This window comes from Neopsephotus bourkii, unplaced genomic scaffold (assembly GCF_033783945.1).
Source record: "Neopsephotus bourkii isolate Nb327-2 ecotype Australia unplaced genomic scaffold, CSIRO-AGI_Nbou_v1 NB_1183, whole genome shotgun sequence".
Classification (NCBI taxonomy): domain Eukaryota; kingdom Metazoa; phylum Chordata; class Aves; order Psittaciformes; family Psittacidae; genus Neopsephotus; species Neopsephotus bourkii.
In genome coordinates, this window is record NW_026901668.1 from 875,520 (window position 1) to 899,236 (window position 23,717).

Here is a 23,717-nt window from a genome sequence, read left to right on the forward strand (position 1 = left end):
ATCTTACCAAGGTGTATAAATATCTGAGGAGGAAAGTAAAGATGGAGCCAGACTCTTTTCAGTGGTGTCTGGTGAAGGGCAAGAGGCAACAGCCACAAACTGAAACACAGAAAATTGTATTTAAATATAAGAAAACACTTTTTCGCAGTGAGGGCTGTCAGTCAGTGGAAGAGGTTGCACAGAGAGGCTGTGGCATTGCCATTCGTGAAGATACTCAAAACACAGCTGGACATGGTCCTGAGCATCCCATTCTAGCTGACGCTGCTTTGAGTAGAGGGATTGGACTTGATCTCCAGAGGTGCCTTCCAACTTCAACCTTTCTCTGATTCTGTACAGTTGAGATATTATTACCACGTTACACAAAGACATAGGCATTACCCAATCTGCAAAAACAGTAACTATTTTTCTGATATACCCTGGCTTTGCCCAAGTTTCAGATGGGATGAAAACCATAATCATACTGGTCATGCCTTGCACCATGGTTTCTCAAGACAGGAAGGGAGCCCTGGTCAGGAGCCACAGAAGCTGAACTGAGCTGGATGTCTGAGGGCAAGCCATGGGTCCCTGAAGGCAGGTTTAGATGCAGCCTGAAAGACTGACTGCATTCAGAATTCCCATGATAGTGTATGTGACAAATTTAGGGTTCTGCTAAATCCCGTGAGATTAAAAGTGATGAGCAACTAAGATTACATACTTTCCATGATTGCCAGAGCTTGGCATGCTAGAGAGTTAAGGGAAAGAGGTTACTTTGAAGAGACACATTTATCATGCAGTCTGGTCAGCCTTGGGCAAGATACTGTCATAGAGAAGACGTCAGAGTCCAGATACCCCAAAACCTTAACAGCTGGATGATTCATCTTCTCTCCCCACTGCACTGCTTACAATAAGAATTCAGGTCATGGAATGTTTATCAAACAGCTAAAGATATACAGAATTAGTGTATTTAAGTAGAAATTATTATTTGGGAGGCTTGAGCATGATCAAAGACCTGCATTTCAGACAAGTTCAGATTTGTGTCCAAAACCTTTCCCATTATTCACTGAACAGCAGAAGTCATACTCCAGAGTAATTGAAACTAATTTAACAATTACAGAACCAGCAGGATGATTTTATTGTTATTTGCCACTTATGACCAATATAAAGTATTTGTCCTCTGAGCTATTAAAATGATGTTTCCAATTCATAACGCTTCAAACCTTTCCTGTCAAATCAAGGATCCATCATATTCAAGGAAAAGCAAAGTCCACAGAAGTCCCTATTCTCAATCAATCAAGTCTGAGAGGGAGGTTGATGAAAACAACCTACTTCTCTGTGCATGGCATTCACTGACTGTGAAAAGGGGTTTCAGCAGGACCAAGAAAGTAGCTGTTGTCATGACAGCACGGGGAAGCCCAGGGACTGAAAAGATCTTCATCAGCTCACTGCAGCAGTTCTGTGCCAAAGCAACTGCACTGCCTGTCTGCATACTGACAGCAGAGCCAGGGGAATGCCTGTCAAATCTCCCAGGTTTTACTCAGGAAACTTCCCCACACCTGCCCTCTGAAGATGGAATATAGTTGCAATCTGGCAAAACTGGAACTCTCCTCTCCCCTCCTCCCCCTTCAGTAGCTCACACACTGTCTGTTCATCTATCTGGTTTAATAGGGGCAGCACTTTGCCTGCCTGTGCTCCCTTTTGCCCCTCCCTGGCAACAAAAATGCCATGTAGGAGGTAGCAGTAATCTGTAGAAAACCTATACAAATACCAGCATGTTCTAGTATACTCCATCAATATTAACAGCTACCACTCCTGTTATCACGATGTCACCGGCGAGCATGTCTGTATGCTGTGATGTTTGCATGGCAGCCTTGGGGTAAGAGGCCAAGAGGATTTCTGTGGCAGTATCAGCTGTTTGGGGTCATACCCTTGACAATGGTGGGGTCTTATCTGGCCATTCCATTCCAAATAATTGCATTGTCTTTCACAGTGCAGTTAGGCAACCTGCCATCCATTCCAACTGCCCCACTGTATTACAGTTTCAAGCACCAGTTTGGGGTGACTATGAGACTATTCTATTCACAGTGAAGCTTTTATGTTACCAAAATGACTGAAAATAGTTGTTGCATGGCTTAGATCCTTGTAATGTCAACAAGGGAAGAGAAATTAAAGCTTTTTTGACTATGCAGATGTTGATCAAGTTCCAGTACTGTTTATTTGAAGCACTGGGAAATATAAACATGAACATTTGGAAACTTGCGTTGTGCTCCTGCTGATTATCAGTAACAGAATGGAAATGGCAATCAAACGTTTTATATCAAGTCTCACAACAGCCACCTTTATTGCAAATTAGATGGTCAGAGATGGGAGCCCTCTCTGCAAGCCTTGTATGAAAATTTGCCCTCTCTGCTTTTGATTGAAAAATTCCCATTAACCTCAGTGGGACTAGAATGTCCAATTCAGCCCGAGAGCAGGGGAACAAAGAGGTTTTGAGGAACTCACAGCAAATCCTGATATGGTTGAACTGTGGAGGGTGGCTGCTAGGAGGTGGGAACTTGGCACGTATGACACAGAAAAGTCTAAGTTGCACTGTGACCCTTCCATAATTCAGAATTAAAATGGTTCAGAGGGTTCCTCTCTCAGGAAGCATGGAATACATTGCAGAACTGGGAGACCTAAATCCTAAATTAGCTGAATGCCCCAGTGACATGCCCTACAGATGAGCTGCACGTCTTCCAATAGGCAAAGCAGTGATTCCCCTCTCCTGAAGTCTGTTCCTAGCTCAGTTGCTCACAGACTCTCCAAAGCAAGAGACTCTATGAGTGGGCAAATATCATTTTGTTATGCAGCAATTTAACCATGGGTAGGATGTGCATAATAGAGACTCTTTCCCAGGGCTGCTCTGAGTTATAGCTGTCTTTGAAGCCTTCCAGTGAAAGCTGTTTTATACATACATATGGAGTGTTCTCAACAGAAATGGGCCTAGTTTTTAATCACATAACATTTTTAGTTCTGTTCAGTCTTTTAAAACTTTTTGGGTTTTTTTCAGTGAAGATGAACATTTATTATGTGCTTAATGACTTTTGCCTAGTGACACATTTAAAGAGTATTCGAGAAACAAATACTGTCCAGTACTTTTCCTAGGCAGTTCAGTGCACCAAAACAACCTACTATACTGCTTAAAATACATAGGGAAAATGTGGCACTATAAATTCTTAGCAAGCTGTTGCTATAGAGGCCTACTATCAGGACAAATGGCAGCAGTTTGGCTTTATATTACATTTAACTAGACAATTTATCAGAACTATCATCTTTACAGTTGAATTTCTAACTTTTGGCAATGCTAAGTATTGGTTTCATCTCGGTGAAAAGTGGATTCAGCTACTTAAAGCCTGGAAAATATAGGAAACATTTCTATTACAATACGTTAGAGCAAGATGAAAAAGAACTAATTTTAAACATGGGGCATCTTACAACAATTCATGCCTACATGTCTTCACATAAAAGTGGAGACTCTAAGTTGAGAAAACTATTTGATTTAGGTTGTGCTGCTGCATGAGAGGTACAACAAAGAGGCACGTGTTATAGAAGTGTAACTCAGACAGTGAAAAGCATTGAGGTATAAGCTCTGCAGAGAGCAGTGACCTACTTCTGCCTTGCTTCTTCCAAGGAAAATCCTTCTGCACCACTTCAGGCCATGGTTTCTGTTCTCCCGGCTACCCTGAGGACCTGGATCTTACACAAGTGTCCTCAGCCATGTTCACAAGTTCCATGTAAAGAGGTAGCAAAGCAGCAAGTCTAAAATGGGACTTTACAGAAAAAAACCCAAACCAAAATATTCCCCCCCACCCTGCATTGATTATTTTCACATGAGTTAAGTGCTAAACCAGTGGTCGTGAAACACCCGTCTTCCAGTTTTGTTTTACTAGCACACATTTTGGAGGTCTTTTTCTGACTAATGCAGTCAGATTTTGGGACTTTCATTTATTGCACTAGGTGATCTTAGTCCATCACCTATGCTGTGATAACTTCCTTTGGCATATTGCATGTATATTCATTTCCATTACATGCCATGTATTGTCATCAGCCTATGATCTGTAGTAAAATATTATCGGCGAAGTTCAACAACCCAGTTTATATCAAACTTCAAGGTGAAGTATGACAAAATAAATCCTGGTTTAAAAGCTATACAAATATTAAAACATGAAATACTTGAGAGTTACTCCCCTCCTCCCTTACCTAATTATAGCATTAATAAGAAAGACTCTGAATTTCAGCAAGATCTAGTAACCACAAGGGATCAGACTCTCACACAAATTTTCTTGCGTTTCATAATGCTTGCAGTATGAGCATGTTTAACTTTTAATCATACAGGCTGTCCACCTGAAGCCACAAGGGCTATTTCCATCTGGGCTCAGATCTGCTATATGAACGTGAATGCTGTTGCCCTGGCTGTATGCGAGTCTGGATTAGGCCAGGAACGCATTTTCTCTGGTTTGAAGCAATTTGTCCTGTAGTTCCAGCTTAATATGACTGTCCAATTTTTATCTTTAATTGTTCATGATTAAGCAGCAATACCATGACACTTTTTCTTTGCGGTTGGTAAAACAACCCTACTGTATGGGCAAAGGAATGCTCTGAGATGTGGTTACAACCTTACAAAGCAACTTACTTGTGCAAAGTCACATCAAGAACATCTTTCATTTAGGTTAAAGGATCAAATCCTCAATATTTGAAAGTACAAAATAAACATACACCACCAGATCATTGACTACGAAGATTAATAAAAATAGAGCCTGGCATTAACATTAAAAAGGCTGTAATTTTTTCTTCACAGGTAATTAGTTCACACAATGAAATAATCTCCTTTCTTATCCTGGAAACACAAGCACAAACCAGCTCAGATAACATCATTTACATATAGGCTGCTGCATCCGCATGTTAATGTCTGGCAGTGAAAAGTTCAGACAAGTTTGTAATCCCTGATTTCCTGTGTGTGCTCAGTACCCAGATTCTCAGCAAGTCAGAAGAGAATGCGATACTAAATATTACTAAGATGACAGGCCAGCTGCAGTCTGTGCCGCATCTGGACAGCTTGTGAGTTACACAGTTTCCCAGGCCACGGGATCTTTGACAGTTCTGGACATTTTAACATCAGGGTTTTTTAAACACACATTGGTATTTGTATATCACGGTTTCTTTTGTCAGTCACTTATGGTTATGGCGATCATTCTAAGCCTATTGTGCTGCTGCCACTTCCTTTGTCCACCTTACTATATTGCTGGCTATCGGAACCAATCTGCATTCCTATTTAAAGCACTAACTATCTTGTCATCCATCAGCAATTATTTGCTTTCATCCCTTAAAACTGTGCTATAATGGCAACCATACCATGAGGACAAAAGCACAGGCAGAGAGGAATAAGGAGGAAAGCCAAAGTGGGAAAGCAGGGGCAGCAGATGCAGCAAGGCTAACTGTTCCTTTGGAGTCTTTTCTGGCCGAGTACTTGAACTTGGTCTGGTAATGTATGTGCCCTTCATCATCTGCTTCCCTGTTAGCACAAATGATCTTCCCAGAGCAGATACTGGAGGCTTAGATTGGCTGCTTTTGCAGGTACAACACTGCTGTACAGTAGAAGTCAGTGAGTTTGTGCCTACTGACAGCTGCAGGAAAAAGGGAGGGCTGTGGGAGGAAAAGCCTCCTACTGCAGTCATATTGATTGCTAGCAGCACTTTGCAGAACACAAATCCAGCTTCCTGGGCATCCTTAAAAGCAACAGCCCTGCAACAGTTTTTTGGAGGTGGCCATCTGATCAACTGAATAGAAATCCAGTCTGCTGCATTCAGGCAAAGATGAAGTTACAGCATCTGAGGGTTTGGAACTGCCTAGGAATCTGGAGTGCTCAGGCTTTAGCTGTGATTCACTCCTGTATACAGTTATCCTCATAGTTTAGAGCCATCAGCTGTAAAGAGATCTCAGTCTTCCCAGACTACTATGGTTAATTGCCTAAAAGCATTATAAAAGTTAGGGACACTGTTCAAGGGTGAAATAACTAAAATGCTCCAGCCTGGAATCAGCCAGACAATGAAAGATGTATGGTAATTTGTGCAGAGCACTTTGCTGAAACAGGCATTGGCTTAGAGCAAGGCAGACACCACCTAACTGTGTCCTTGAGGTCCCCAAGGTTTTAATGAGGCAAAACCGATCAAAATGTCATGGCCTCGTTCTTCCTTGTCCTAAATTCTGGATAATGGAAGTGAACTATCCTAGACTGTATTTAGCTGATTACACAGAATGGAGTAGCTTTAAGATAATGAAATAGAAGCTTTAAAATAAAATGCTGTGAGTTCAGAGTAGTTACACCCCCCATCCAAAAGAATCAGATTGCATAAGCAAGTCCCAGGGTTGCAATTCATTTGGGTATTAACCAGTTACTCTTCACTAACAATCTCTTAAGTGGTCAAGAGCCTGGTTCTTTAATTAGTAACTGCTACCTTGTAAACAGCGATGAGGATACCACGTGTTATCCAGGCTCCTTGTCTTTAAAACTCTTTACTGAATCTAGGCATGATAAACTGGAAACAGTAGTTAACAAAATACGACAGGTATGCTGGCATGGGTAGTTATTCAAAGGTGCTTAAGATCAAATGATCCTGGGTTTCCAGGCAATGTCCTGGCTCATGAAATGACACTTTCAGTCTGTCCTCACTCTTATAAGCTGGCTTCCATGCAGCATTAGCCCCTGCATGTGCAAACTCTCTGAGACAGTCTCTACACAGCCAGAAGTCAAACACAAAATGGCAGCAATCAAAAACATCAGGAAACATTAATCAGAAAGTTGTCTTTTTTTTCTGTCTAGATATGGTTATTTCAGTGTATAAACACAATAAACCCAGTGGCCCTAAAGGCTGTTCCTGGGACCGGTGGATAAACATGAAAAATATATATAAAAACAATAAAAATCATTAATCTCTAAAGCAAAAACATCTGCATCAGCCCCCATATTTTTGCTGACTTGGGATTTTACCAAGAAAAAGGTCACACAATATAGAGCAATTGACTACATGTGTAATCAGGTGTCAAGACTCAGCAGAAATCCGTATTATGAACAGGTGATTATGAGTTGAGAGTTGCTGGGCTTTTTGATCATTTTGAGATAAACTTTTTTGTCAATTAATGATGATTTGCTCAAATTCTTACATATTTGTACCTACTGATTGATTCCTGGTCAAACATATAGTCAGTTCCTAGTGACTAGTACTTTCTTCCTTTGCTGAAAATAAGGGAGATTCACATGAAAGTTACTTGGAAATATTGGGTGCCTCACATGATGAGCTTTGAGCTTGGTCTTTCAAGATGCTAAGCACCTTCATTTTCCAGCAATTTCAAGCCAGAAACTGGGGGGCTTGGATTCAGCTGCCTGTGTCAGGACAGAGCTGCTGTATGGAGGAGGCATTTTTATCTCATACAAGGAATGCAGAATATTTTACACATTAGGCTGGAGTGGATTTAAAGCTGCAGAAGAGAGTCCTAGACAGTGGCAACCACTTTGGTGTGATTCAGGAAGACTACCAGATGAGCATGAAGTATTTTTTTGGTAAGTTTTCACTGACCAAATTTCTAGGTCATTAAGTAAATCTTGCTTCTTCCATGGATAAAGTTAAACCTGCAGGGTCTGCTTTTGCTATATATATATATTTTAACAGTACTCATTTCACCTTCAAAAGAGGAAGAGGGTGTTTCCATTTTTAGTCCGAAATTCTTTGAAGTATTCCTGTTCCATAGAACACAGATCTGGATAGAATTTGACAAAAAATTAGTTCCTTATTTTAGGCTTGGTTTCAGCAATAAAGAAGTTAATGATGCCACATCTGTTTTTGTCCTGATATACTTGACAGCAGTCCACTGGGAACAGTCCCATTTGCTTACATCTTTTGCTTTTATTCCAAACAGAACCTAACTCAGCCTAAATAAGTGTTCTGCAGCACATCCATGAGCCAATTAGCAACTGCTGAGGTGATGTTACTTACCCATAACTACAGTTAAGAGTTGCTTGCAGTTTCACAACAGCTAGGTAATATTTAGACACACCTTAAAACCATTTTCTTTTGCATAAGACAGAATGAAGAAATATCACTAAAAATAGCAAAAACCTCACAAGTAATATGTGAATACTGACACATCTGGAACAGCTGGGTAACAAGTTGTGCGTGTCAAGTTCAGAAAGCAGCTGCTTTTAGCCTTCATTTTGGGCCAGACATTTGCTTTCAGCCACCAGTAGATTCCATTTTATTTTGTAGCAGCTTCTTCAGTGTTCCCATATGGACAAGCTAAACAGCTCCTAGAATATAACAGCAAGTATATATAATGTTCTTTAGAAGAAATGAGGGCCAGATGTTGCTTTGTTATCTTCACATGCATTCTTAAAGAAAATAAATTGTTTCAGATACATTATTAGTGCCAGGTATAGGCAATTTGTTCACCGGCCGTTTAAACGTCAACTTTCCAGAGAATGGAAAATAACATTTTAACTGAGGATTCCAACTGAAATAAGATTAAGCTACTCTAGAATAACTTAACAAGCATAGCAAAATCCAGGATCACAGGGACAAAAAGGTATTGTGCAGAAAAGACGTGATGACCCACTTCTGAGATTCCAATGAGTATTTATAGTTTGCTTTATTAGAAAAGAAAAAACCCCACCACCTTATGGTTAAAATACAGTGAAAAGTTTCAGGAAAGACTTATCCAGCACCACCACTCTGCTCTCTATTCAGTCAGGATAGGAGTCAAGTCACCAGTTCAAGTACTAGGGAATTTAGTAGATCTGTTGCAAACAGTGTAATCCATTACCGCTTGTCATGTATGTACTCCTGGTTACTACATCTAGAGGATGCAATAGGGTGGGTAATAATTCTTTCCCCGACTGTCGAGTTAAAGTGATTTAAACAGAAACAAACTGTTTACTTTTTTTCTGATTTCCTGAAAATAGAACCTCACTGTGTTTATTTTATAACAGATATATGAATGAGGAAATAGTAACTGAAGACCACTTTTTCCCCCTCAGTAATAATATAAGCCAGGTTTGGGTTTCAGCTGCCTGGTGAGGTCTTTCTCTTTGAGAGAGTTCACAACGTACAAAAACTGCCAAGACACCAACTATAACTTTTTGAGTAATGTCACTTTATTAAGGGACTTAAAAGAATCACATTCTCTAGTAGTCTTGGAACAATGCAAGTGGTGAACAAAAGACAAAAATAGATGTAATTGGTTCTGAAAAGCATGAACATCTGTAGAGAACGTGTTGCATTATTCCTAAGGACTCTTTCTTTCAGAAAAAAAATACCCCAAAACACGTTCCATATATACAAGTGTCAGTGCAATAGCCAATAAAGCAATCAGAAATATAAAAATATCCTAGATACAAACTTAAGATAGATGTTTGAAGGCTGACAATATCAGTATTCTGATATTTCTATATCTCAGGAGTATGATCACTGGGATGAGTTATTCTGATGAGGTAAGAGGCAGGAGATGCTCTGTGGTAACACAAAGCCATACATTTTTTTCTGTAAGACACAAAAAAATAGAGCACCCAATGAAACTGCAAGTCTTTGCTGCAAGCGCCCACGGGAACTGAAATTACAGTCTGAGCATGACTACATTCCTGCACCATTCACCTTTGCTGTCTTTGCCAAGTTATACCAGCAAAATCTTGCTAATTCTCCCACCCTCCCCCAGCTTCAGTATAAACTGCATGTACTTTGCAGATATATCCAACTGTCAACTGCTTTAAACACAGACAAGATCTATAAATGTCCCAAAATCACTTAGTCATTCTTTCCTTTATTGGTTGCAATTCTTTTCTTGGCAGCAAGGACAGAAAGAGATTGCAAAGTTTGACAGCTGAGCAGCATTCTTAGAAGGGTTAGGGAGAGAACAGGGTGTGTTCTGTTTGCTTTGCCCCAGGTGTTCCAGTGATGCCACTGAACTCAAACCTCAGCTGGTTGAGCAAGAAGAAATAAAATCACATTCCTCCTCTTTGCTCTGTGTTTTGGATGGAAGAACGCACCACTTTGGGGCTGCTGTTCCAAGAAAGGAAGAAAGGGAATTTGGTCAAACGTTCAGCTGGATGCTGTCTGCCTGCATCATGGTTTGTCTTCTTCAGCCAACTCTTCCACTATGACTCTCCAAGCTCTGCTGCTAAATTCTGCTTCCTATTTCTCCACTTTTCTAAGAAAATGGCAAAATGACAGGTAAACAGACAACACACTCTGTGTCTTTGTGGCGAAAAGAGCCAAGAAGAACAGGCAGAGCTCAGAGTGGCAGAAGAGTACAAGAAACACAAACTCCTATGGGGGAGCAATGATAGAGAGCTGATTTCAAACTGTGTGTCAATCTCAGACACTCCTCTATGGAAAAGCTCAGTTAATTATATAGGCTCTAGTACAGCAGTATTAACTTGAACAGGGTATGATTTGTATGATAAAAAAAGAGCCGGCAGTCGTCTTACGAAACCTGCCTTGCCACTTAATGGCACACACACTCATTGAAGGAAATGGCAGTTGCCTGAACCTTTGAGAGATTTCTTAGCTCTACATCCTAGACTCAAAAGCTTTCCTTAAATCTTTTCATCAGTCTCTTCTAAACCTCTTTTGTCTCGGGCAAATTCAAACAGCTGTGTGGCATGGAAAAGTAAAGCTAGTAACATCTGTACTGCGAAGACACTTGACAAATTATTTCAGGTTTTCCTTCAGTTGCTGGGAGGTGCTTTGCAGACGTCAAAGCCTCAAGGGATCATCACACTTCTCTCTCCTTAACCCCACTGAATGCGGCATTCACTATTGGCAAATACTGAATTACTACTTGCCACACCCTAGTAAGACAAGCTATTACCACTCAAGTAAACAGGCAGAGAATGGAGGTACAGAATGACTAAGTGATTATTCATGATACAAGTCTGCCAGAGTCAGGAGCTGAACCTGTATTTCTTGTGTCTCAGTCTCGGGTTGTCTTTTTGTTCTGTGTTGCAGCCTTATTCTTTCCTGTAGAGGAAGACTGGAATCTCTTAAGAGTCTCTCACTGCTACTCTGGTCGTCAGGTGATGTCGCCAATGAGACAAGAATTGTCGCATTCCCCACATCAAAAGGTGGAACACAGTGTGACATCTGTTTGCTGGAAGAAATACTAACCATACAAGTCCTTAAGAACATCAACATTTATTTAATATGATATAAAAGAAATGGGATATGAACAGTCTTATTTGAACAATAAGTGGCTTCTTATACTTACATCGTATTTGCTCATTGTATAATATATACACAATGAACATAATTACATTTGTACACAAACTAAGTACTGGATTGAAAACCTGCTTATTGCTGTACACACCCTAACCCAGTGAAGGAAAAGCCCAGTACCTCAAAATACCTACACTCCATTTTATTGAAGAAAAAGTAACCACTAACATTAATGCATATGTTGACAGAGGTGTGGCAGTAACTGCTGACATTGCAACCTGACCAAGAAATAATTACAGCAGAAACAGGACATATTTTACTAAGCAATAATAAAAATGGCACATTTTAAATATATCTATATGTATATATATATAAAAATTTTACAAATAAAATGTTAAAACAATAAATTGTAATGTTTAAAAAGTGTAAAACAAGATTTAGTGGTGGTATGTAAAATTAACCAAGTTATGCATCTAAAAGAAGCAAAAAAGTAAACTTATATGATCCATAATTAAAAGAACATTAAATTCTGGAGAATATCAAATAAAGTTCTGACTGTAGGCTGCACATTAAAAGAGCCTTTATTTTATGTGCACAGAAATCATAGCAGCAAGCTGGTATCGGGAGAACAATCTGAAGGTTGTTGAGTGTACATGTGGGCCATTTAAAGCTCTCTTGGAATAAACATTTTCCAGGAAGTGATAAAATGATGCTCTGTAGCCAAAAGCATCAGAACTATGAATTTCATAGATTTAAAATATACTGTACAATATCTTCTCATATTTTCATAGGCCAGGTCCATACATCTCAGGCATGAATTGTTTCAACAGAAGCCATTAGTGCTGAAAGACAGACATAGATTAAGTTACACTATTTTAGCAACAACAGAATATTGTGTAAAGCAATTCCTGGGATTAAATACATCAAGGAATTTCTGGTCTCATCCTACCAATAGTTATCAATGGTGCAGAACTTAATAAAAGTACCTCAGAAATCAGTTGTTTCCAGAATCAGTTTTCCTGATGAATAATACTGCTTCAAGACACATTGACAGCAAGAAGCAAAACAGCTTTTTTTAAGATTTACACAGCTTTGTATGAAAGTCTGTTTATTCTGAGAGTTTTATCCTGTTGTACACAGCCATCTCTATACATTCTTCATGAAAAACCAGTAAGAACAGCGCAGTCCCTAACTGCTCCTACAAATGACAGGCATGGTTTGAGGAGGATGCAGTATTGTTGAGTTGCTACTCCATAATGGCAGTGTAGCTGTAAGGTGTTCTGAAGTTTGAGTGCTCTAATCCAGAGCTTGCTGTATCTTGGTAACTGCTGAAAGGACTTCTATAAATAGCTTTTTAACAGTTCATTAGTAAAAATGTTTCTAAGCTTTGAAGCCAAGTGCTGTATAAAATTTCATTATCCCTCCATTACTCGGTGTAAATGTAATACTTAAAATATAACAATGTTAGTGGTATACATCCAGATTTGTCTCTGCAAAGCAAGAGCCATGACAATGAAAGTAGCTTTGTGTAAATGGGTTTTTCCTTAGTCCTACAATACCCTGTGCCACCAGTTTTCCATGCAGAATTCCCCTGGCAACATGCCAGGAGTATCATTTGACTAATTGACCATAAAAGCCAAAAATAGGTATTACCTCATTATTCTCTGAAATCTACCATACATTTTCCAGATGCTGCCTGAAAAATTTGGTTGCATGTGAGAAGGGCTGATCCCACAGCTCTGAAGTTCCCTTTTCTGCACAGGAATTCTTGCATCTGAGAGACACTGAGTTCTTGCATGTTAAAACCCCCTGTCCTTCAGTAAAGCACAAAGCACTGGAATACAGGGATGACAGCCCCAAAAGGTAAGGGGCAATAAACACTGCAAACAAGCAGACTATGCTTCATACATCTATGTATATTAGACCCAGGTCACAACATGAATTTGTTTTGGAGCCCAAACCAACAGAGACATAAAGTGCAGCAAAGAAACATGGACTGTATATACACGCAGGTGAATGCTTTTTCCAATTCATCTAGAACTGAACAGCCAAAACAGATGCTGTGTTTTAAGTTCTGGAATCCTTTCTTCATTTTAGCAAGCATTAGTTTTACAAGTAGCCACATTTTGTCATAATCCATTATGACTTAGTTGTAGAATTGTGCTTAACATGGGAATGTTATAGCTGCAATATTACCTATGCGGATACACAACTCTGTGGGGATGTCAAGGATTGGGCATTAGGTTAGGCTGATAGGTGGGGAAAGCTGAGAGAGTTGGGCTTGTTCAGCCTGAAGAAGGCTCTGGGGAGACCTTACAGCAACTTTACACTACCTAAAGGAGCCTACATGAAATGCGGAGAGGGGCTTTTTACAAGGACACGTAGTGACAGGACAAGGGGGAATGGCTTTAAACAGCAAGAGGGAAGGTTTAGATTAGATGTTAAGAAATTCTTTACTGTGAGGGTGGTGAGACACTGGAACTGGTTGCCCAAAGGAGTGGCAAATGCCCCATCCCTGGCAGTGCTCAAGGCCAGGATGGATTTGAGCAATCTATTCTAGCGGAAGGTGTCCCTGCCCATGGCAGGGGATTGGAACTAGATGATCTTTAAAGGTCCCTTCCAACCTAAACCATTCTGTGTTTCTGTGATTCTAAGTTACAAAACGGATCACTGTAAGAATGACTCATTTTTGCTAGTCTTGTTTTCAGCATAAATCCTCAAGAAAAAAAAAAAAAGGCATTTTCTGATCTGACCATTGGAGCTGATGACTAGAGCTGACAGCAGCTTAATGTAATTGGTAATACATTTCTGGTGAAGTTACAGGTTGTTGCCCCTTTCAAGACAGGCATGCTGTGGCTACAAACAAAATTCAGTGTGCAGTTTCAGTTTCACTACTGACCTGAAACTGAGATCATGGGATAACGTTTGTCCTACTTGAAAAGATGTATGATAAATGAACATGTATTATAAAATGAAACTGAAAAGCATTAACATAAAGCAGCATTTCCAGAAAAACTGAACAGTCACACTTTTTCAAACAGTTCTGCAATAAAACTTCAGTATAAGAGTACAAAAGTCCAACCTAAATCTAATCATGGTAGACTGCACTCATCAGGAAGTCAGCAACACAGGTGTCAGTACTGAATGTGAACAGTGCATTTTACAGTGTCTTAAAGGAAGAATAATATTAGAATACATTTTTTTCTATTTTTTAAAGAATATAAATAGTTTCCTGCCCACAGTTTATAGAAAAGTGTCTCTGATGAATAATAAGCCTGATTTTGCAAAGATGAAAGCTTGGTGTTGAAGATTAGGACAGTAAACAAACAAAAAAAAATGCATTTTCTGATCTCCTCATGCTAAAGGCCTGAAAATATCTAGAAGTTTTCTTAAAGTTTCCTTAAGTTACATTGGCTATGGCATTTAACATTACCATTGAAACAAAGCTCATTCTTTTAGTAGAATGCTTACTTAAGTAGGTACTTGTGACAACAAAGAAATGTGGATTGATTTAACTGCTAGTAAAGTGCTGAAGCATTCTCATTGGTATTCTATTAGTTTCTTTCAACACTTGTAAGTTTAAACCAAATATGCTTACTTGTATTTCCATTTCCATTCATTAAGTGGGTAACAATACAGCCAGGAACATGTAAATCTAGCCTAATTCATGTTAACTTGATTCCTAGAAGAAATCATCTCCTATGACAAAGAAGCTGTGTAGGACTACCTATAGAAATAGTAAATAAATGTGTTACATTTCTTCCACTCTCATTTTTTTTTCCCCTTCTATTTGTCATGCCTCAGTCATCTATGGTTTAAGTTACAAACTCTGCTGGGGCATTAGTCATTGCCTCTTATGCATCACTAACTAGCTCTAGTTGCCTATTACCATGACTGAAGAAGCATCAAGATTCATCTGCACTTGAGCACTGGTGCTCATACCTTATCTCGGTATCTAATTGTAACAGCTTAGGTCTCTCAAGTAATTCAAAGGGCTATTATCTTGCCTGTTGTGGAGAATGTGCTTGATAAGCCAATTAGTCTTTTCTCTTTGTACCTGGATAGAGAATACATTTATTTCAAGCAAATCAATACATGTATTTGTTTTGTCTTCTGTTTAGTTAATATTCACCACTGCAGGTAACTTTGTCTTCCCAAGTATTGTCTACAGATGTTTCTCAGAAAAATAACTATAAAATATGTACTTATAAAAACATAAGGCAAAAATGGCACAAGGGGTGGGAAAAGAAAGACGTACTTCTCTGTAACTATACACACATGAAATGGGATCCTTCTGTGAGCTGTGTCTGTGTAGATGGAGCTGGTGACAGTGACGATTCTGGTGAAGAAGGCAGACTTTTCACTGCGAGTCATACAGCAAGATAAATAAGAATACAAGTTACAGAAGGCATGATTTCAAGCCATAACAAATATAAGCAGAACCAAATGAAAGTTACACAGTAGACTTAAAAATCTGATCAGCACAATAAGCACAACTTCAGGGGAGAGCACAGCTGTTCTCAAGAAAGACCATTACTCAGACCTGTGAATGACTAGTAGAACACCAAAGGAACAAACAACAGACACACGAATGTTGATGTGCAATTTATATTGCAAAGTGGGGGGGCGGGGGGGAGGGTAGAGGGAGGTAAAATTTAACTAGTCAGGATAGTCCCAGACCCACCTTTATATCGCAGCTCAGATTAAATAAGTAGTTTTTATTCTGCTGAGTACTACATAAAATGTATTTACAAGGTCTGGTTTTGATTATCAAGTCACGGAAAGGATTGCTGACTGCACTACACAGGTTCATGTCACCTTTTATATACATAAATTGAACCATTTGGCTTACTTAAACGCTCCTATCACCAAATATCCTAATGACTTCTTAAATTCTATCTTCTTCCTTCCTCCCCTCCTCTTTTTTTCTAATATCTACAAACATTTTTGCTTTATTCCAGCCTTCTCTTCTTGCAAAGTAGTTCACAAAAGTAATTTTACCAGTCAGCTAGTGTGTCCTGTTTCTTCATCTTTTCTTATTCCTGGAAACATGACCAAACTGGGGTCTTTTACTTGCTAGTTCAAAATTTACTAGATATATTGGAAACTCTCAAGGATTCCTCAATCTTGGGCCATCACTTTGCAAGGAGGTAAGGGGAAACAATCTATACATACCCAGGACTGAAACACTGTTCTACAAGATGAATAGGGAAAGATTTGTTCCAACTAACTGCTATAGTATGATTCAATTTCTGGCAATAGTTATTTAAATCCCTGAATTATATGCAACCATAAAGCCTACATTAAAACCTCAGAAAACTGGAATTTCTGTAGTTGTCCACTGGGAAAATATTTTTCTCTATGTTATAAGACCATACACTTGATATCTAGACTAGCTCAGCACTTTCAATTCACAAGGGTCTCATAGCATCAAAAGACAGTCAAAATGAAGTTTTACATACGTACTGTATAAGTTATGTTTTAGTCAAACTCTTTTCCATACCTGCTGTTGCCTTATTTCCTTTTGAAGACTGTGCTGCTAATTCAAATGAAGACATAATTCCTTCTTGTTCTTGAACGCTAACTACTTCACTTTCTTCTGAGCTGGTTTTGGGTTTGTGGTTTGCAACTGTGGTCACACTCTGCAAGCTGGTTAAAAAAGCACAGCGTTTAGAACTCGCTCTAACTTAATTTCAGGTGTTAACCACTAAGTATAGGAGCTACAATTTAATTTTCTTCTGTTAATAGAAAACAGTTGCAACCTACAAATTTGTGTAATGTAAAGTCAGCATGTATTTTGAAACCCTTCTCCTTGTAAAGTTAGGCTTAAAAAAAACCCAGAAAGTACTGGAAATTGAATTCCTTTCCTTTACATGTTCTTGCAGTTTCTTACTGTGTAATATCTATTTTGCTGAAGGGTGCTGCGAGAAAGTTATAACCTAATGTAAAAACTCTCTTAGAATCTGCAGTGCAACTTACATTACCGTTATGAATCCTTAAAGAGGAATATCCAAGGCACAAAGTTAATGTAACTCTGCAGTGCTCCAAAACAGTGAAATAAAAATTAAAGCAGGAGATATAGAATACGCTGTTTAGTCTGCTCCTAAATACCAGTGGTAAAGGGCTTGCTGTGGAAGCCCTGGCAGAAGCTTTCATAATAAACAGATACAAAGCTTGAAATGGCATTACTAAATACATTTTGTATCCCAAAGCAACAATTATGAAGTATTCTGTTTATAACTGGGGCAATACTTGAAAACATACTTTATTTAACCAACCAACTCATCACCTCTTACTGAACCCCTTCAGTGGTTGGGTTTCTCACTAGATTTCTCTATATGTAAAGCACTCAAAACCACACGAATATACCTTTTAAGTATTTAAGGCAGTATTTCATTACTGGCTCGGTCCGTTCAACTAATAAATACAGCGTGCAAGTTTAAATAGCCTCTGAACATCTTGTTTTATTTTTACCTTATATCACCATCACGTGTTTCTTCCAACTTATTTTTCTTTTCCTTTTCTGATTTCTCTTCATTACTCACTTCTTTTGAGTCAGATACAACATGTGCATCTGATAAAAGATCATCAGTTTTTGTCAGCTATAAAAAAAAATCGAAATCATGAAACAGAAAGCTATAACACACGCTGAATGGCAGATAAGAAATACAGTATCAGGAAACAGTTTTATTAACAGACAAATTTTGCCATCATGTATACTTAGTAACTCAGAATTACCTAAGAAATTTTTATCAATAGCATTCAGGTTAATAGAGTTATCCTGAACCTTATACCAGAGCCAATGGACAGGGGTTGGCTTAATAACTTCCAGAACTTCTCTGAACTCTGGATTGCAGTCTATTTTTTCATGCTATGCCTTTTCATACTGACAACAGATTCCAGCTACTGATATTGCTGATAAGCCTGAATACTGCTCTTAAAGGTCTGATTGGATATAGCCAATAAGTGTATTACATAATTTTCCTTTATAACATTTGCATACATAACAAAGCTACAGACTTGCAACAGAAAGTGTTTTCAAATGAGAACAACAGATGCTAATTATCTGATTTTATATCATTCTCCATCAGATATATGTTTAGGAAAAGCTAAATACAAAACAGGAAAACAAAAGGAAAAATGAGTGACGAAAAAGAAAAGCAAAGGATGATTAATTAAAGAATATGGATAGGAAATAAGAAAAAACCCTCTAGACAAGATTTGAAAAAAATATTAAACTATGAGGAAGATATGATTATGTAGAAACAACTCCAGTAATCTATTCCCCCCAGTCAGTCTGATTTTGCTGTATGTTCAGGGCACTTTAGTACCAGAAACACCAAGGTAACTCACTGCCAAGTAAGTCTGAGACTGTTTCAAGACAGAAATCAATCCAGTGACCAAACAGTACAAAGTACAGTTACTGCCCACTTCCATGTGCAAGTCGTTGTGTCAGACTTATTCTGCTTCCCCTAAACTATTTGATGCATTACAGGCAACCAAACAAAAATTCAGGTGTATTAAATGACTGAAAAAATCCTACATTGAGATATCATAAGCAGTGATTATTATTTAAAGATGCATTATTTATTATTATTTAAAGATGCATCAATATCAGGTTTGTTTCAAAGAAGTAAAGAAAGATTTGTACTTTTCCAATCAATCAAGACAGTAATAGGAAAAGTTAAGTAAAATGAAATTTAGGAAGACCATATACAAGAAAATTCAATATATCAGCTAGAGACAGATCTGATACAATTCTGTATTTCTCCATAGAGTATTTATTATCTCCAAAAAGAAATCTTAATCTTCCAAGGAAAAGGAACAGGCTCAATTTCCCATACTCTGCTGTCTGTGCCTCAAAATTCTTCTGCTGCAAGACAGGCTTATGCATACAGTTCAGTAAGGGGCAGTTCAGTACCTCTTTAGTAAAACCCAAATGACTTACTTTTTCTCCATCATGTTTTAAATGTGCTGTTTCTTCTCCAGGACTTCCATTATTTTGTTTCAAATGATTTTCTTTATTGGTGCTCTCTAATTCCTTCATGTTATTAGATACTGTATCATCCTTTTTTCGATTCTGTGGAACAAAATTGACACAGATGTATTCTTACAAAAGGTATCCGAATTTCAGTTCTGAGTCTTGTGCTGTCCTCTGACTGTGATTAAAAAAATAATTACTTAAAAAGAGAACTAAGTATACTACACTGCAATAAAAAACCAGGACATTGCTAAGAACTTTTTTTGTACCTTTCAGAAGAGTTCAGTCTAACAATCGTTTTCTCTGTAAGATCATTGTACTTCCTGCACCTGCCAGCCCCCCTCCAATCTCCAGCATTACTACTACTGCCTTTGTCTTCTGAGATTTCATTCATATTTAACTCGGTCACACACCGGCTCAGTAATGTTTTTATTTGTGTTTGTAAGCACTGATGTTTTAAAAAATATCCACTGCACAGAGGTTAATTTGATGTAAAAATTTTGATGAAGGATGGTAGAGGTGATTTAAGATCACGAACTGCGCATCTTGGCAGAGTAGCAAACCGAACTGAGCTGAGCGAGGTTCGTGTAAATACCAAACTAAGCACGAGGGCTGAGAAAAATGGGAGCCATGAAAGCAGTCAATCTTGTGGCTGAATTTCTGTGATTTAGCACAAGCACTCTGTGAAGAGGAAATTGCATGTAAGTCAGTTCACAAATCTTTACTTTCCTAACAAAAGTATGCACCCATATTATACACTTCTCCCAAACAATAACAATAGCAAAGCAGCTTCCTTTTGTATATTGGTAATGATTTAAAAATTACACAGTAGGCTGTTTATGAAATAGTATTTTTTTTCCTCCAGTTCTTAAATAACCAAACCCCAGCTGAAAATTGACTTTCAGCAGTTAATGCTATTGCACCATTTTTGTGTATAGAAATCAATAGGCATATAAATTATGCTTTTAAAAATAAGAGCTATTACTGCATTGTAATACCTCATCTTGGGGCTTTTTGCCAAATAGCACTCTGGAAGAATTGAAGTTTTGATAGAAAGAGTGATTTTGTAGCATGGACTACTAGCTAAATATTTAATTCAGGCACGTTCTCACTTGTTCTATAAATTTATCTCATCCACGTAGCACTGATCCCACAAAGAAGACTGACATGAGCAAATTTCTTTTGAGTTCTGTGTAACAAGCAGTGCTGGCACAGAGGATTTGGCCATTTCCCCCACTCTGCTCACAAAGCTCAGGCTAACCAGGTATGACACATACACAACTGTAGTTTCCTCACCTTAAAGTATGAAATGACACCATAGGAAAATGGTGAAGCTCAAACACCTCTGTAAAAACTACAGAAAGAAACATCTGCAAAGCTCTGCTTTATATGTCTTCTTGAGAAACGCAGTGTTAATCACAAAAATATTTGCAGGAGCCCCCTTCATATATAACATTCTTGATGTCAGCCCAAATACAGATTCCCTAAAGCAAAGGCAAAACTGGAATCCAGTGTCTTCTGGGGATCAGTGTTGTTTAAGGAAAAGTAACTTTTGTATAGCTTTGAAGGCAGTTTAGCATGCTCAGGGAAAAAAAAAAACAACTAAAACCTCTTTGGAAATATGCTAACTTCTTAACAGTGCAATGTATTTAATCTGGTTTTAGAATATCAGATGTTAAAATGCCTACAAAACATAAAAGAAGGCATGGAGTGAAAAAAAAAAGTAAATAAAAATAAAGCAGCAATATGGTCTGAGGAAAAAAGCATGAAGTATGCCAGAAGATTTTTTTTTTGGTTGGTGGTTGTTTTTTTCCTTTTTTTGAAAAATAAAGGATAACTTTATTAAGCTATTGAAAAAGAAAACTAATTCCTACCAGTTAGAAAGCAGTAGGCTGTATAACATCAATTGCCTGGGTTTTTTTTCTTGTTTGATTTGATTTTTTTTAGATTTGTATGCAGGATAGTATTTCCTGGTTAATGACAAGCAGTTATATCTTCCTCGTCTCTCCTCACCCATTACCCTTTAATAAACTCAATTCTTTGCCTTAACAAAAGGGAAGGTTCTAGTTTTATGTATTTATGGGCTCAAAACACCACAGCAAAAGAGCACTTGTTAAGAACTATCATCATAAACATACATTCCTACCTAAAAATGTTACAGATTTTTTAATAGATTACATGGCAGAACAATCTTCATAATTTATACATCAAATGAATCATGATCTTGCCTGACACTGGTTTTTGTCACAGAGCTTGCAATTTCATGTTGTTTGCTAAATTTGACAAAGCCCCCTGTTAACAAACATCACAATGCATAATCAAACATATGTGGATTTGAACTATTTATTTTCCCCAAAGACAAAGAAATGACTTCTACCATCATAAGGTATAAGCATGAAGACTGTCATCTCCCTTTCTCTTGTGTCTGGCAGAGAACTGTGACTGTTACTCTATACAAGCAGTTTCAAATAGACATCTGTGGTATCATTTGATTTTGGAGAGAGAATAATTTTTAAACTATTTCTTTTTTTAACTGGACACAGTGAGGTTTTTGAGTAATGTGGGACCCACCTGTGCCAATCTGAATGGATTATCTCTGACAAATGACAAACTCTGTGAGGGAGACTGGTCTGAAACGCCAATAATATTGAGTCCTTTTCTCTTCTCTCTCAGACAAGCTTGTTGGTGTCTCTTTATTCTTTCCATCTGTTCCTCCACAGTCATTCGAGGCCGTGTGCTTTCTGCAAGACACAGCTGATCCACTGCACTTCTTGGTCTTTCCTTAAATGGGAGAAAACATGTATATATATATATATATATATATATATGAATTTAAAAAACAAGTTTCTAAACTGTTTAGCTTGTCAGAGAAGATCACCTAATGATTTACTAGAAAGCAGAAAAATAGTGGGGAAGTAAAGATCTAAATATCTCTTGCGTATGTGAAGAAAGTGAAAGAAAGAGTTATTAATAAATTAACACGGAAATTCAAAATAAAAGGGAGGAATAATTTACTTGTTTGAACACTGACACTACCACCATCAATGATAAACATTAGAAGAATGCTAGATGCTCTCTCAAAGCCAACCTATCAGGCTGAAACTATTTACCAGACATTATAAAACAGGCAAACACAAGTTACTTGACTGAGACAGAAACATAATAAAAATTTAATGATCCAGGATGTTTTTATCAGTTGGTCTAACAGCGATTTCTGCTTTTTATTTCAGGAAAAACTATAGCTGGGCATCATTTAACGGGAAGGGCAGGATGAAACAAAGTGAATTCATCACCAATTAAAAATGCGTAATTCTAAGCATTGTATTATTTGCAAAACAACAGGTATCACTGTATCTACTCTGTTCTTGAAATTCACTAACTTTCAGAGAGAGCTGTACTTTGTAAGACAGAAACAAACAAACAAAAAATTACTCTGGGCTAATCAGCTGCATTCAGCACATTCACAGTAACTGATTTTACTTCTGAGAAGTGGCATTCTTTCTCCAGTCAACAGCCTGGTAGTTTCTCTCTCCTCCCTCATTCTTCCTACAACTTCTTTTATTCATGCTGTAACTACAGCACAAGTTTTCCTCCCTCCTGCATGAACTAGATTTAAACACCTGTCTTCAACCCGGAGACTACAGGACTCTGTAATCTGAAATTTCAGGCATATTACCCACATATTACTTCTTGTATCCTTATTTTCTGACTACTTCAGGTATTTCCCAAATCATTTTAGTAATGAAATAAAGACAGTATTTTAAACAGGGGATGTTAAATTTCCCCAGAAGCCAAATACAACTCCTTGCAAGTTTTAATCTGCTTCCTGTCCTTTCGACTCAAGCCTGAACTTCAGTAGCTTAGATTTACCACTACCACTTACTTCTTGCCCAGTCTGAGTGTTTCTATGCAGTTTAACATACACAACCTTTGTAACTTTGTCATTCTTTCTGCAGCTGTCTCCATTAATCTCGTATATTATATTTTTATAACAATGGCTATTTTGCAAAGAATATTAAAATTACAACTTCAGAAGCAACTACAGAAATTAAATTTAGAAATGACACATCCCTATCCATCAATGGTCAGAAGTTATTTTGAAGTACCGTTCTTAGCTCTATCTTCTTATTCTTCCTCAAAGTGACATAGGAGGCTATTGTTGAAGACTCTGGCGTCGGTGATTTGGTTCTGGGTGGTACAACTCCCACAGGAAAATGTGAGCCTGTGAAACAGTAAAGCAACATTGCCAAGACAGTTCCTTGTTTTCTAGGAAATATGTCTTGTCAGCCTTGGAAACTACTGTTCAAAAGACTGCAAAGATCTTAATGCCTAACTATCACCTCCGTTAAGGTGCACAGGCAGATGACTAGCCCCTAGACTGAAGCTAACAAAACAGTCTGGAGGTACTTAAATGCCAAATCCATCATTCAAAACGAAAACTACAAAGCAAAAGTTTGGGTCTCCTACAGACATAAGATACAGCAGAACTCCGTTTTCTTTTTGTGTCACCTTTATGTACC

The 23,717-nt window shown here is 38.1% G+C and overlaps 1 protein-coding gene across 23 annotated transcripts in view; it reads right to left on the reverse strand.

Annotated features, from left to right (window-relative positions):
* Positions 1-11,179: 11,179 nt before the first annotated feature.
* Positions 11,180-23,717, reverse strand: part of PLEKHA5 (pleckstrin homology domain containing A5) — a 159,153-nt gene continuing 146,615 nt past the window's right edge. For 10 of the 23 annotated variants that reach the window (XM_061363866.1, XM_061363871.1, XM_061363872.1 and 7 more), the window contains 7 exons: positions 23,304-23,419; positions 21,769-21,978; positions 19,138-19,296; positions 17,691-17,818; positions 16,720-16,865; positions 15,495-15,579; positions 11,180-12,058 (listed from right to left, as the gene is read on the reverse strand). In XM_061363866.1, the coding sequence (XP_061219850.1) occupies positions 12,040-12,058; positions 15,495-15,579; positions 16,720-16,865; positions 17,691-17,818; positions 19,138-19,296; positions 21,769-21,978; positions 23,304-23,419 (863 nt within the window). In that variant the 3' untranslated portion in view covers positions 11,180-12,039. Of the gene's footprint in view, positions 12,059-15,474; positions 15,580-16,719; positions 16,866-17,690; positions 17,819-19,137; positions 19,297-21,768; positions 21,979-23,303; positions 23,420-23,717 lie in introns of those variants that run through there. The other 13 variants (XM_061363867.1, XM_061363890.1, XM_061363885.1 and 10 more) reach the window with 6 other exon arrangements.